Source organism: Scomber scombrus, chromosome 5 (assembly GCF_963691925.1).
Source record: "Scomber scombrus chromosome 5, fScoSco1.1, whole genome shotgun sequence".
Classification (NCBI taxonomy): Eukaryota; Metazoa; Chordata; class Actinopteri; order Scombriformes; family Scombridae; genus Scomber; species Scomber scombrus.
The window spans coordinates 1,836,892-1,852,348 of NC_084974.1; the positions used below are offsets into that span (position 1 = coordinate 1,836,892).

The window sequence follows — 15,457 nt, forward strand, 5'->3', positions numbered from 1 at the left end:
GGTTATTGCTGATGATCAGTTTAAAGTTTTGAAGTTGGGTGAACATATGCTGGGAATTATCTGAGGTTATCATGCACCAATAAGACTCGCGAAGAAAATGGGAAAAAAGCAGATCATAAAGTGAGTAGTAGGGGTGAAATGTGACGGCAGCTGTTCCCCGGGGGGCTGGGCAAAACTCAGCCCTGTTTTTTTCAAATTGAACTAAATCAAATTAGTGTCAGGGAATGGAGGCTGTGATTGATTTTTCTCTACAGATGCACCGCAGAGCCGCACAAAGCCTTGTTTAGCTTAATCACAACAAATTTGACGCCAGCCGACAATATTTCTCAATCTGCCTCGCTCTGTGAGCAGGTGAGAGGCTTTATCCGTTAGCAATCAAATAAACATGGAACACCATGAGTATAGAAGAGGGGGAAGTTGTTTTTACTGTGCTTGTGAGGACCGACAGTAGATCCTCACAAGGACAGAATCTTTATCAAGGTGAGACCACTTTTAAATTCTACATGATGTGAGTTGAAATGGAGATTTAATGTGAATATTAACTTTAAGCTGTTTTAGGTGAAATCAATGTGAGGGTTACAACTTGAGTTTCTAAGGTAATGATTTTCAGAAAAAATATTCATAAAGCATCAAGAGTGCAGTGAAAGTTTAAGGTGGGAATATTTTTGTCTCAGTCAGAGTTGTTTATAGAGGAAGAAGGGGAGGGAATTGTCCTTTGAGAGAGCTCAACTCTCAGAGACAGAATATAAATTCTGTTGTGTTGTAGTTTTTTTCAGTAGTTTCTGTGTGATGCTGTAAAATCAACATCCAGTGAAAGACTGATTTAGATCATTTGATGCAGAAAATCCAAAATAAAATAAGGGAAATTACAACAATTGATGATATTAGACAAGGTACTTACCTATGATCTAGTATTAGTGAAATAGTTTAGCAATAAGCCAATTAAACATGACTGGAATTATACAACCAATGGCAAAAATACACAAATAGCAAGCTTTTTTTTTTTTTGTCCCAATAATTAATTTTAATTTATTTTTCATTTGGTCACATCACTGTATATATTTTGGTCTCTTTTGAACCTCAAATTGCCCCCGGTGGCTGTGCCAATGGTGTGTGAATGTGAGTGAATGGTTAACCTCCATCTGATGAGCAGGGTGGCATCCTGCGTGTGTGAATGTGTGTGAATGGGTGAATGTGACATGTAGTGTATATGTTGTAAGTGCTTCAAGTGGTACAGTACAGTCCATTTACCATTCATTATAATTTCCCTGACTTGTCTGTGGTAGAACGGCCTGTGAATCACCAACATTTCAGAGACTTCATTGGATGAAATAATAATGGAGACGTCATCCTGCTCCATAGCTAGAAAGCTGCTTAGTCACACCTATTAAAAATATAAGCTGTCATTTGAGAACATTTTCCTAGTTTTATCCTTACTTTTTTCCCAGGATTTGTTTATATGAGTTAACTTAACTGCGCAAACTTAGGAAAGTTCTTGTTTCCAGCTGTCAGAAATCCGCAGACCCATTTCTCAGTGTCAGTAGTGGTGTTAGAGGAGCTGAAACAATTATATATATGAATGCATCAGAGCAGCTGTACTGTGACAGAAATAAAGACCCAACCCTAACCCAAGGTGATCCATGACTAATATGAGAAACAGTCATGTGACAGTCACTAGAGGACAATATGATATTCTATGAAGTTACACTGTCAGCTGATTGTGGACAGAGAGCTGCTGTTTACTACTGATGTACAGGATACTGTGCTGAAATAATCACATCTTAAAAACCTCAAATTAAATTAGTTAAATTTGCTTCCATGATGATGATTTAGTTCCATTTATTTGAGTTTTCCTCAATGTTTTTATTATTTTAGGTTAATTTCAATAGATAGATAGATAGATAGATAGATAGATAGATAGATAGATAGACAGTTTGATTCTAGAGCAGGTCATACATCCTCTGTCACTGTCACTATCTAGTACATGTATAAAATGCCACAAAAATGTGCTTAAAAATTCAATTAATTGACATTAAATTAAACCAATGAGTGTAGAGTTGGTGATAAGCATTGGTGAAATCTACACAACTATAGGTTTTTGTAAGTCAGCTTATAGAAAAATAACAGTGCTTAAATGAACCCATTTCTTTAACTGTTCTTTAAAACCTTTAAGGAAAATGATCTACTAACAATATGTATGTGTATTAAAGCCTGATATTCCTCTGTGCCATAGAGCTCCATTGTTGTTCAAAAACTATTAAAAACACATAATTGAGTCACACTGTTGCACTGGTGACATGAACCATGAACACACAAACTGTAGTTTATTCTGACTCAATCCCACACACACCGTCCTGCTACCAGAAATACTCACTAGAGCAACAAATGTAGATTCATCCACCGCTGAAAATAGTCCCCAACAAATGCACTATTTCCTGCTGTTAGAGTAACATTTGATAAACACTACAGTGAGCAGCTGTTTTGGGAAATTACTGAGCTTTTATATAGTATGTCACACACTAGCACCTAAACAGAAAATGTCAATGTCCATCATGTCAATGATGTCAGAATGAATGAATGAATGAATGACATTTTTTTTAAAAATGTGTCCACACTGAAAAATATGAATTTTAATCTGCACACTACTACTTAAAACATTATTTGGTCATTTTTCAGTGTTAATGTACAACATAATCACAACAGAGATATAGTTAGTATTTAAAATGGCCCATATTTACACAGCCACCAGAACATAGGTGTATGTTTAATCATTTCCCTCCTGCTGGAACCATCTGAGGACAGCTCTACAGCTCCCTTTAACTCTAGCAGGACATGACTGATTTACCCAGCTGAAGAACTTGATTAAAAGCTTTTACTTCTGAACTGGGACCAAACGTGTGTCAGCTAGAGTTTTGAACTGAAATAAGGACACATTTTTAACTCTGACAGGCTCTGAGAGCAAATACTGTAATATATATGTGTGTGAGTGTGTGTCTGTGTGTGTGTTTTTGTTTGTGTGTGTGTGTGTGTGTGTGTGTGTTTTTGTTTGTGTGTGTGTGTGTGTGTGTGTGTGTGTTTTTGTTTGTGTGTGTGTGTGTGTGTGTGTGTGTGTGTGTGTGTGTGTGTGTGTGTGTGTGTGTGTGTGTGCGTGTGTGTGTGTGTGTGTGTGTGTGTGTGTGTGTGGCTAAGTAAGCCTTTGTGCGTCTGCAACTCAGAAAACAAATGGTTCTGCCAGTGGAAAGACAAACACTCCCTACTCCAGTTCTCATGTGTTCACAAACTCACTCAATATTTCTGTAATATCTTCCAGGTTTTTCAGTGAGGAAAAAAAAAAAACATCTAAAATGAAGCTTTCATCTTTTCTCAAGCTTTGCCATGTGTCAATTCAATCCACGCCTCTTGAACCTTTGATTTTCCAGCATTCCCAAAGTGATTAATAGCTCAATCTCAGGCTGCCTAATGAGTTTTATCAGGAGCCGCTGGTGATTAATTAACGACAGCAAAGAGCATGTCACTGCTTTATTCTGGCTAAGCCATTTCTTCCATGCTCTAAATCTTCCCTCTACAAAGAGATAGCTCAGCCCCAGGTGACGTTTTTAAACAGCTTTGAGGTTTGTAAGAGTTTCGGCTCTGTAGGCTATGGTCAAATCAGCACAAATACAAGGCCCTTTGACAGTTTAACTGTGACGCTGAGTGTGCTTATTCAGCATGACGTCGCTTCACTCGTCTCATACAGGGAAATGTAAATGCTAATCACTGTTGACATTAGGATTTCTGTGTTCCTTGTCAGTATTTTATTCAGCTTATTCAGACTATGTCAGATGTTCCAGAATGTCCTCTAAATATTAAACAGAATTTACTGTATATGTCAGCCTAGATGTTGATCTTTACACTTTACATTTTCTCCATTGTAGAGATTTGGGAATGTGAAGGCTAGAATATGGCTAGAATATTGATAAGTTCAACCCTTGTACTGCTTTCCAAAACAACTCAATAGAACATAATTCTTTATAAAGGGGCCCATTGCAAGCATCAAGATCAGTTTATTCCTTACAGAAATTATAATCAGCCTGTGAAAATATTGAAATAATGTCTTCTGAGGCTCTGGAAGAAGCTGAATAAAACAACATGGGAATAGCATCATTGTTATCTCAGGTTGAGGTTGAAGACTACTGGTGGTGCAGGAAGTATTCAGGAACCGTATTCATCGGGGGGCTGTTGCCAGCGAGAAGGACTCGGATTCGATACCCTGCTGGGGCCTTTCTATGTGGAGTTTGCATGTTCCCCCAGTGCTTGCATGGGTTTCGCCCGGTTATTCTGGTTTCCTCCCATTGTCAAAAACATGTACGTTAGGTTAATTCTCCTGTCAGTGACCATGACCAAGGTACTGGCATAGAACACTGGAGTTGGTCCCCTGGCATTGCATAGTGGCTACTCACTGCTACTAATGGTAAGGATAGGTTAAATGCAGAGTCTGAATTTAACTGTGTGACAAATAAAGTACCTTTACCTTACCTTTACCTACCTTGATGGTTCTCTGAATTATTCAGAACTCCTACCCAAGAGTAGAACTTACCCCTACACCAGGGGTATTCAATTAAAATTCACTGAGGTCCAATTTATGACAGAGGTCCTCAGATGAATATCCGGAACATCATAATGTCTGTGTTATTTTTCAGTAGCTTGAAGTAGCATTGTAGTTCCATCAGCATCTGTGTCTAGTGTGGGATGTGATTGGCTGATTAGCATCACGTGAGAAGATTGGCTATGCTCAGTGGTCTGTGAGTTTCTGAGGGCCGCTCCACTTTTACCGTAATAGCTGGAGAAGCTGTGCCTGTTAAAATAGAAATGCTGGGACAATATTAAACAATCCTCAATATTTCATCAGTTACTGGTCCGGGTCCAGATCCGGACCGCAGTCCACCTAATAGTGACCTCTGCCCTGCACTGACTATCAGTAAGCAGAAGGAGGACTCCTACAGTAGGAGTGTGACAACACTGTTTTATAACACTAGACTCTAGAAATAATGATGGTGTGTTGTAGGTTCGTTTTCCACAGTAACCATAACCTTTTCCCTCAGTTTCAAATGGTGGTAAATTCCAAGTGTGGAAAACAGCACCATTTATTAAGTGTATGCAGTGGCGGACTGGGACAGTAATTCAGACCGGGAATTTGACTCAATTCCAGGCCACCCCTTTCATGCAGACCATCAGACCTCTAATTTTGTATTCTAACCCTATTTGTTGATATAACGGTTAAAATAAATTTGGGAGTGATCAATAAGGGTACTCACAATAGCTGCAGCACTGACTCTATCTCATATACAGTACAGGTCAAAGGTTTGGACACACTTTCTCATTGATGTGAATGGGAAAGTGTGTCCAAACTTTTGACTGGTACTTTATTATGATAAAGTCATTTTAATTATTATGATTTATAACATATTGCCAATAAATTAAAAATGTACGAAATGTTCTTCTGGGGTAGCATCCCCCCAGACCCCCCTACAGGGTGGACTGAGGTCCAACTACCATAGTCTCTAAGAATTCTGTGGGAAACACTGAACCACTGGATTTGTAATATCAAATTATAAGTTTGTTGTTCTATTTGTGTGATATAGGGTTCTTGTTATTTACTTTTAAGTCAAACGCATCATTCTGGTGCACTCTGAGAGCAACATTAAGAGTTTATATCTAGAAAAAAATATGTGTGCTTTAGTAATTTATCTGCTGGTTGTATAGATATGAATAGATATGAATGATGATGACACAGCCACAAAGCACAATAAATAATTTTTACCAGTTCATAAATAAATAATAAAAACAAATAATGCCCAAATTTCAGCTCTGAACCAAAAAAAGCAGAAGTGATTATCTAAGTTCAACTAGTTAATAACTGAGGAACATATAAAATACTGTTAGATTTTAACATTTTTCAGTAAATATATTTTTCTACATAGTGTTTCTTTAAATAAAAAAATTGTCTTTGCTGATCAGTAAAATACTTCCAGATGACTTAGAAGAAATTGGAAATAAAGAAGATCTCTCATTAAGACTTTTTAAACTGAAGCAACCCAAGCAGCAAAAAGCTGCTGCTGTGTTTTAAACAGCACGCAGGTGTTTCACATTCAGAGGTTTGAGGCTGAGCTGCAGGGTTTAGTGGGGGGAAGTTTATTTGTGCTGTTGAACGTAACCGCTGTGAAACAATGAGTTGGAATAAAGTAGTAGTATTCCTGCATTGAACAGACTCTCTGAGAGCAGAGGAAAGCAACGCAACGAGAAGTGACAGCAAACAGCAGCAGAGGCTAACGTTAGCTGCTCCTCAACTCTGTCTCGACGGGGGCGGAGCTAAACCCTCCATACAGGACAGAGACAGCGTTTGGTTTTTTTGATACCGAAATCCACTGTAGCCTGCTGTTGCCTGTCGTCACCACATAGGTGGATTTAATTGGTCTGGGCATCCAGCAACTCTTTCTTGCTCACTATATTGTTGCTGGTGAAGTTGACTGTTCAAGTCAAGCCAGAACGACAAGAAGGCAACCGGGAATTGTCCCGGTGCTCCAGATGTGCAGTCCTCCAGTGAGTGTATGATTTATGTACATTTCTGTAACATACCAAGGTTATGTATCCAAAATGAAATTGCCAAAATTAGATTATGAAGTGATATTTACAAATACGGCATAAAGCCTAACCAGCAGACTGTAATAATAATAATAATAATGATGCATTTTATTTAAAGGTGCCTTTCAAAGCACTCAAGGACACTAATGAAAGCCACTCATGGCTTCAAAAGTAAATATATCCTATTAAGTAAATTAGAATTGAAGGTAATTTGACGGAGCTGTGTGAAATCAGCCCCATCCAACCACATCATTACAACACCTGGAATAGTGCTGCATCTTGCACATATTGCACAGACATATGTTGCAAATGCTCTGTGCACTGTGGCAAACTGTGCTTTTAAGAACATGGAATCTTCTCTTCCACTAACCAGTTCACCTTTCAACTGTTTTAACTACAAAAGGAAAAATAAAAAAAATATGTAATGTTGCCCAGTCTTGGGAAATATTACAGGCTTTGCCATTATTTGGAATAGTAATAATAATAACTGAAATATTTATAAGATATAAGGCAGTTTGAAGCCTTGTAGATAGTCACATTATTATCCTGACAATGTTCTCCTCAGGAGCAAAGCAACAGGAACCACACTGCCCTTCATGAATGATGTATGCCTTGGTTTGACCTGGAGTCATTGTGTCTCTCTTCGACCAATTACCGGCATTTTAAAAATGCAAAAGCACATTGTGAGGTGAAGCATCAGGGTTATGTTCAGTCAGACAGCTCTCGTGAGAAAAAGATTCATGTATTCATGTACAGGTTGACAACAGAGGCGATGTTTGACCTGTAGGTTCTGACCACACTCAATGCAAGGATCTAGTTGAAAAGGTGAGGACAATGAGAGCAGAGAGATATCCAGCAGTCTTTTGCACACATTCAAAAACCCTGAAAGGAGATGCCTGAATGTTTTATTAGGATGGATCAAGCAACAATTACCATAGCTAGAGTCAATATGGAAGTACTTTAAGTACCAAAAAATCTACTCCCATTCAAAAAGCCTAAATTTCTCTCTAGAAATGTGGGCTTTTTTTTTTTCAGTGATTGTTACAGTCTCAATCTATAAATTCAGGCCAAGTGTGCTGGTGGTCATTTTGGAAGTTATTAATCTGATAAAATTTGAAGACTTTTTTTTTTACAATATACTTATGCTTCCTGTTTCAGGTTGAACATTGGGAAGAATGACCTGTTGACCTTCTATGATGGAGATGACCTTACAGCCAAAGTACTGAGTCAGTACGGAGGATCAAAGTCCCGCTTCAAGCTCTACACCTCCACCGCAGACGTCACCATCCAGTTTCAGTCTGACCCTGCCACCAACGTCTACGGCTATGGCAACGGCTTCATCGTCCACTTTTTCGGTAAAATTTTACCTCAACCCCCATAAATATCAACACTCACTTATCAGGAAGATCTTATCATTTGATACTAGCTATATAGCCAATATAGCTCGGACTGATAAAAAATATTTAATAGGCCCTGCTGGATATCAAGAGTTGTGCTTATATAAACATCTTTACATTTCTATATGTTTCTATTTTGGCTATGTGTTTATGGTTATGATGAATGCAAATAAAGGCTCACAGACTATTATTTCATCCAAAATAGTATCATGGAATTTCCTCAGTAACACATTATCTTGTAATAATGAGCATCAACATTCATTTGTAGTAGAGTAGTTTAGTTTTGGATTAAGTAAAAAACAAGAAATGAGCAATTTAATGACTAACAGCACCAAATGTCTATCTGAGCTTCTAACTTCCATCTGAGTGTAGATCATTTAGTACTTCGCAGATTTAAACAGTTTCTAATATAGAGTAAATTAAAGTTAAAGAGCATTGATCAGACATTGTCAGGCGTCATTATGGACTTGAAGTAAAGATGAACTGCAGGGTTTATGCACATTTTTACACCTAATACACAAAGATAAATCAGTGCTAAGATCCATGCTGATCACATTTTAGGAATGAGACCAATGGGTGTAGTCAAACTGCAAAAGAAAAAAGGAAAAGCGAAATCTGGCCTATGAGTAATGTCATGAATAGGCTCTCCTCAACACAAAGACATGACCAAACAGGAGTTTTACCACAGAAAGAATTTAGTGACACATCAGATAATACAGATTATCATAGAGGATAATGAAGAGTGGGTGCCACTGAATGCTGATGTGTGATTATTATAGAAAATATTATGAAAGTAGGCTTATGAAAGAAGACTTTCTCAACGTGAGATAAGAAGATGGATGTCAATCTCAATCTGTGTATGAATTACAGACTTGGAGTCAGGATGTGCATTGTTAGCTTGGCTTAGCACAAAGAAGCAGGGGGGAACAGATAACCTGGTTCTTTCCAAAGTGGAAAATCCTCCAACTAACACAAATAAAGCTAACTAGTTTTTAACTAATTTTTTTTTTTTCATTTTGGAAGAATCAAGGCTAGCTGTCTCCCCCTGTGTTCAGTCTTTATGCTAAGCTAGGCTAACCACATCCTAGACTGATATTGATTGATTCAGTCATCTCGCTCTCCGAAATAGCAAATATAATTTCCCAAAACATTAAACTATGAACTAATGTAGGTCTAATATTGTTGTGATGTATTGGCTGCCCAAAATGTGCAAAGACGCTAATAGGAGTCTAGCCAAATTCAGGTAAATTCTATGAAGAAAAAGGAGAGATGCATGGACTGATGGAAAGAAAAAAAGGAAGCAAAGCAGCATTGGAGATGGGGGGATATGGCAGTAAGAGGGAAGCTAGGTAAATGAAAGAGAGGAAAAGGGGATTTGTTTTTGCAGGTATGAGATCTAAAATTGAAACAATAAGAGGCTGTCCCTGGTGTTGGCAGGGCCTTTCCATCAGTGCAGCACCATGCCACAGCCAGCACACTATATCTGATAAGACCTAATGAATTCACAGGGTAGGAAAGGCTAGAGAATACAGATGATCAACAAAGAGGGACAAAGGGAGTGAAAGGTTTTATTACAGTCTCTTCATGAATCTCATTGGTAAAATGTAAACACAAGACAGCAGCATGGGAAGGTGTCAAAGAAGTTTGCTTGTCTATGGCCCAAGTGTAATTACTTTGGTGTCCTTGTCCAAAATAAGGCTGCACTCACACTAGGGCCAGTTGTTCCGTACCGCGCTGAAGCACGGATGTCCCCCTGTCCCCCTGTCCCCCGCTGGCCCGCACTCACATTACCTGTACTCAAGCACGGTTGCCTCCAACATGTTGCGCAAAAACATATAGACAGTTTACTCTGATAAAACATGCACAGGTGTGTGTTGGCGTGCTGTGCTCCGGTAAAACACAACACAGCCGATCAATTAACACAACGCATTATGATTAAAAAGTGCAAGCTTGTTCTTCTGAGTCATGCCTTTGTAGTATGCAGTACTAGATACTTGTGTAAAAAAGACTCTAGTAAAAGCAGACGTACTGATTCAACTCTTTATGCCAGTAAAAGTAAGACTTAGTTTACCATCTTAGATGTTCTGTGTCAGCCTCCTCTTCATTTAACTTGCTTAAGATGCTTTACTACTTGACAGATCATTTATGCTACTGCAGACTCAGACTGACATGTGGGTGGATCCATAGCAAATTTAGATTTTGGTATTTCTAAAAACCTGCGTACAGCACTGGCTGTCAATTGGGTCAAAGGGTACACAAATGTGACTGGCTGTTTACGTCTTACATACCCTCCCTGGAACCTCCATCTCCTTCTATGGTGGCACCTCAGAGTAGTGTCCCATCTCATCTAAGAAATTAGACTTTATGTGCCTGACTGAAACTTGGAAGATAAATATTGAATTTGTATGAATAAGTTCTGTCCGAACAAGTACAACTTTATCAGCTCGCCCAGACTTTCTGGCCATGTTGGTGGACTTGGAGGACAACAATTTCATATGTTGTTGGGACGTTCTCTTCTCTCAAACTTCAAATGATGATCATCAGAGGATGATGATATTCCTCTTGAATCTGAGGTTTGATAGGCAGCCAAGCCTCCTTTCCATTCCATACAGGAGGCTTGGCCTTGATTGTTCTTTTTTTTACGGTAGAGCTGCTAAACAGATTTTCATTGGGTTTTCTTACAATGCCAAAGATCTATCTATCTATCTATCTATCTATCTATCTATCTATCTATCTATCTATCTATCTATCTATCTATCTATCTATCTATCTATCTATCTATCTATCTATCTATCTATCTATCTATCTATCTATCTATCTATCTATCTATCTATCTGAGTAGTGTGATCCCCCGATAGTTGGAGCACACCCTCCGGATACCCTTTTTTGAAAATGGGAACCGCCACCTCTGTCTGCCAGTCCACATCACTGTCCCCAATCTCCATGCACCAGTGCCATGCCACTGAGGAGCTTCCAGAGGTGGGAGTTGAAGTCATCAAGACTTTTCTAGACATTTCTAGTCCACCCTCACTACTCATTTTGGTCTCCAAGGTCTGTCCAACAGCCTCCCCTGTCATCTGATCCAACTCACCACCAGGGGGTGATCAGTTGACAGCTCTGCTTCCGTCTTTACTAGAGCTGCAGATCTGATGATACAACAACAAAGTCAATCATCAATCTTTGGTCTAAGGTGTTCTGGTAGAAGGTACACTTATGTTAACAACCTTATGCTCAAATATGGTGTTTGTTATGGCCAATCCATGGCTAACAATGTATCACTTCGGTTCAGGTCAGACAGGCTTTTTTGTTTTCTGTTTATTTCATTTGTAATGTTTCAGTTTTTTAATGTCTGTATGTATGTTTATGGTTTATTTCCTTTGTGAATAAGAGAAGAGAGAAGAAAGTCCACACACTGTAGCTCCCAATGCAGATGTAGGTTTAATGGGCTATCAGGAGAGCTCACATTTTCCCCTCTCTCCAGCACCTGGTTCAAACTGTTGTTGCTTATGTGTGAGTCTTCCACACAACTTTTTATTTCTTCTTTGAAGGACGTTGTGACGTCTCTGTTCCCGAAAGTAGCTATATAGATAAAATGACTTACTTACTCTAATCATTTCCTAATTATCTGTCTCTCTCTGCCCCAACTCTTCACCCTCCCCACCCTCTGCAGAAGTAGCTCGCAATGACACATGCCCTGAGCTTCCAGAGATCACTAATGGCTGGAAGAGCACATCTCACCCTGAGCTGGTTCAGGGCACGGTGGTGACCTACCAGTGTTACCCAGGTTACCTGGTGGTTGGCGCTGAGCTGCTCATGTGTCAGTGGGACCTCACCTGGAGTGGAGACCTTCCAAGCTGTGAAAGAGGTGACTAAAATCACATCACTACCACTACATTATACACTTGTGATGGAAAAATGTAAATGGAGAGTATCGACATCAAGTTTTTATCATCAACAAGGAAATACACATAATAGATCAAAGAGGTGTACTTATTTAAAAGTAAACCAAAACAGTTTTCAGTAGTTTTGATTTTACTCGAAGCATATTCTGAGGCCTTCTGAGACATGCCAGTTAGTCTCCAGCTTTGTGATGTCTTAAAGCGTCACAAAGGTCCCCAAATTAACATTGATAATGCATTAAGGATCTCTTAATGGCCAGTATGAGCAGGAGGAATGATTACCGCAATAAAAAACATATGTGTCAGTGTTCATTTGTGCACCTGGCTACTGTTTTAGGACTGTTTTTGAAACATTTAAAATCACATTGTGCAACACAGTGTGGACATCTCAGGTGAGTGATGGTTATTAATCTAATTAGTGTGTATTTGTGTACATGAATTTCATCAGAACTAAATATAAAACACTGCTGGTTCAGGAGGTGACACAGCAAATCTTGTCTGAGCTTTTTGTTCAGAAAGAAGTCAGTTTTTTTGTAATTGTGAAATGGCATTGATATGTCCTGTAAGGTATTACACTGTTAGAGTTGTGGGAGTGCACAGTAGCTTCAACAGCTTGTTGCATCCATAACTCATCCTGTTCTCTCTGCCCAACTGGTATACACAAAGTGAAATGCAGAGCTTGTTTTGTCACATTGTGGGGTTGTTGAGTGCATATTTGTGTCAGTGATACTCTGTTATTTAAGTTTCTTGTTGGGTTGAATTTGGTGCTGCTCTGTAGTGTTTTCAGTTCTGGTCATTTGCAGCTCATCTCAGTTAAACACACAGTCTCTGTTTTTTAGTCATGATTTTTTGTTCCCACAGCAAACTACACAAAATTATAACAACCATACTATCCTGCTGTCTGGACTTCTGCCAGAATTTCTACTTCTGTAGAATTAGTTAAGAGTCTGGTCTTCATTAGTCTAGAGTGTAGAACACACACACACACACACACACACACACACACACACACACACACACACACACACACACACACACACACACACACACACACACACACACACACACACACACACACACACACACACACACACAAAGCAGCAAGGCCTCAGTGCCAGTGACCAGTCCCACTGGCAGCAGACTGGGACCTTGGCTCCAACATGGCTGACTTCCACCCCGTGTTTCTGGCCTAGCTGGTCTCTCCCCTGCTTAGCTGAGAGCTGGGCTGACTGGATCCCTGGACAGGGACAACTCATTCCTTGATCCCCTCTCTGCGGGCGCATATAACCAGGCTCAGAGAGACAAAGCTAAACCCTTTGATGTTTTCTTTACAAACAGAGACCTCTGAATCTGATGATAGAACTGAATTATGAGTCTATTAATGCTCTGTACTGACTTCAAATGCGAGAAAATTAGGCACAGCTCCTGTTGTAAGTGCAAATGTGCATGTCCTCTAGAAATATTATCTTCAGTGTGTTTGATCATGGAAATTTACAGCATGTCTACACAGACTGTTTCTGTAATATGCACAGTTTGCACATTCTGCATTTGAAGTAACCCAACATATTTGATTTGTGAGCCTTGATAGCCAAGCAGTTTCTACTTTTAATCTCTAACATGTTGCATAGGTGTGTCCGTGAGCTACAGTACCATTCAAACTTTGGACACACTGTCTTATTCCTTTGAATGTAAAAAATGTGTCCAAACTTTTGACTAGAACTGTGTGTGCAGCAACACTCACCAAAGTGTGTTTCAAGAGGGTTTGCAAGAAAAAGGAATTTTTAAACACTTTTTTCAGTTTTTTCAGGGAGCCACTGATCTGCTGCTACACCACAACACTGAACCTTATACATTGTATCTTTTCTAATAATTTTTCTTTCTGCAAATGTCTCATTTTTTTGTTATATTGCAGTTTCCCAATAATTGGTTCTGTCTTGTCCACCCTCATAATGTTTTAACCAGTTTTTTACACCAACCTTCTTTCTTTTTCTCTCCATCCAGTGGTGTCTTGTGCTGACCCTGGGAAGGTGGAGCACAGCAGACGGGTACTTTCAGGTCCCCATTTCAATGCAGGTTCAACCATCCAATACATCTGCAACAAGGGTTTTGTACTGTCTGGGAACAGTCTGCTGACCTGCTACAACCGAGGATCCTCAGGCCCCAAGTGGAACCAGAAGCTGCCCAGATGCTTGCGTATGTACTAGGGTTGTTGCATCTCTGGTCTGTGGCTGATACGACACGTATCTCGATACACTACCAATGATCCGATACATTAAAGATACATAAGCCGCAACTACCGATGCAATACGTTACGATTCATCCCCCAATCACGATGCGGTGCGATTCAGCACGATTTGATCCAACACAATGCGATTCAATGCAAAGGAATGATGCTATGCAATGAGTTTGATTATTTATTAACCAAAAAATAAAAAATGATGACCTTTCACAAACAGGTCTTGTTTCTAAGACCTGTACAAGTGTTCTCTGTGTTTTTCAAATTGACAGTTCAGTAGACTTTTATAACACTTGCCTCACAATTAAGCAAGATTAACAACAATGAGGTATAGTGCAATATGAAAAACTACTGCCAGGCAGCAGATGTGCTCTTTCAGCAGCAGGTATACTACACAAAATGCAGTTTCTATGCTTCTGTAAACAGACACCAGTCTCACTGTTATTATTACTGACCAGCGTCTGTTATTGTCTTTGAACGAGTGGAACTGTTAGCCAGGGGATCATTAAAAAAAGTTTCGAATCCGAATACAATGCGGGAGGGGGGGGGCACTGGCAGACGCCTTCTCGTTAACACCATGTCGCCATCTCAGGTGTGTAATAAAGTTAGTAGTGCTGCCTCGTCACTTTGCAGCAGCACGGCACATTTTACAAATTGCATTTGATTTGTTAAATTGTCCGTCTCTCTTGTAAAACCAGTAGTGTTTCCAAACTTTAGATTTAAAGTTTGCTGGTGTGTGTATTTGTTCTGCCTCCGCCATCCTCAACGCATGCAGAAGTATGTTGTGACACACCCCTCACTTATACTGCTCAGAAGGAGCCGGCATCTGCTCTGTAACGTAAGGTAACATAGGAGGCATAGTCCAAAATATTAAATTATTGTGTGGGTCATATTTCTTAATAAAGGCATAGAACATCTAATAATTAAATGGATGTGATTTTATCGATGCACGGATGTAAAAACCGATGCATCTCGATTTCATCTCAAAATTACATCTATTCACTGCTGCTCTACCAATGCACACCAATGCACATCGATACAAATCGGTTAATCTTCCCATCCCTAGTATGCACTGGGGTTAAAGTTAATGCAGGGTCGTTGTATTTAAAGTGTATATAACTCAACATGTTAGCTACACAACTTTTAAGGCTCTAAAATTCTTTGAAACCCTTTTGAACTGGGTTGCCATCAACATTTTAGTCTCCAGAGGCCACTTGAGGGCCTTCAGACTAGTTCTGGTAGTAACATCACACCATTTTTCCTCCTTAAAAAACTGATGACACTAAAAGAAGTTAATTAGCCTG

General features: G+C 39.4%; 1 protein-coding gene across 1 annotated transcript in view; it reads left to right on the forward strand.

Moving 5' to 3' along the window:
* Window positions 1-15,457, forward strand: part of sez6b (seizure related 6 homolog b) — a 142,337-nt gene that overhangs the window by 110,986 nt on the left and 15,894 nt on the right. Inside the window, exons 10-12 of the mRNA XM_062419260.1 lie at window positions 7,780-7,976; window positions 11,689-11,883; window positions 13,919-14,110. Coding sequence (XP_062275244.1) covers window positions 7,780-7,976; window positions 11,689-11,883; window positions 13,919-14,110 — 584 coding nt within the window. The remainder of the gene's footprint in view (window positions 1-7,779; window positions 7,977-11,688; window positions 11,884-13,918; window positions 14,111-15,457) is intronic.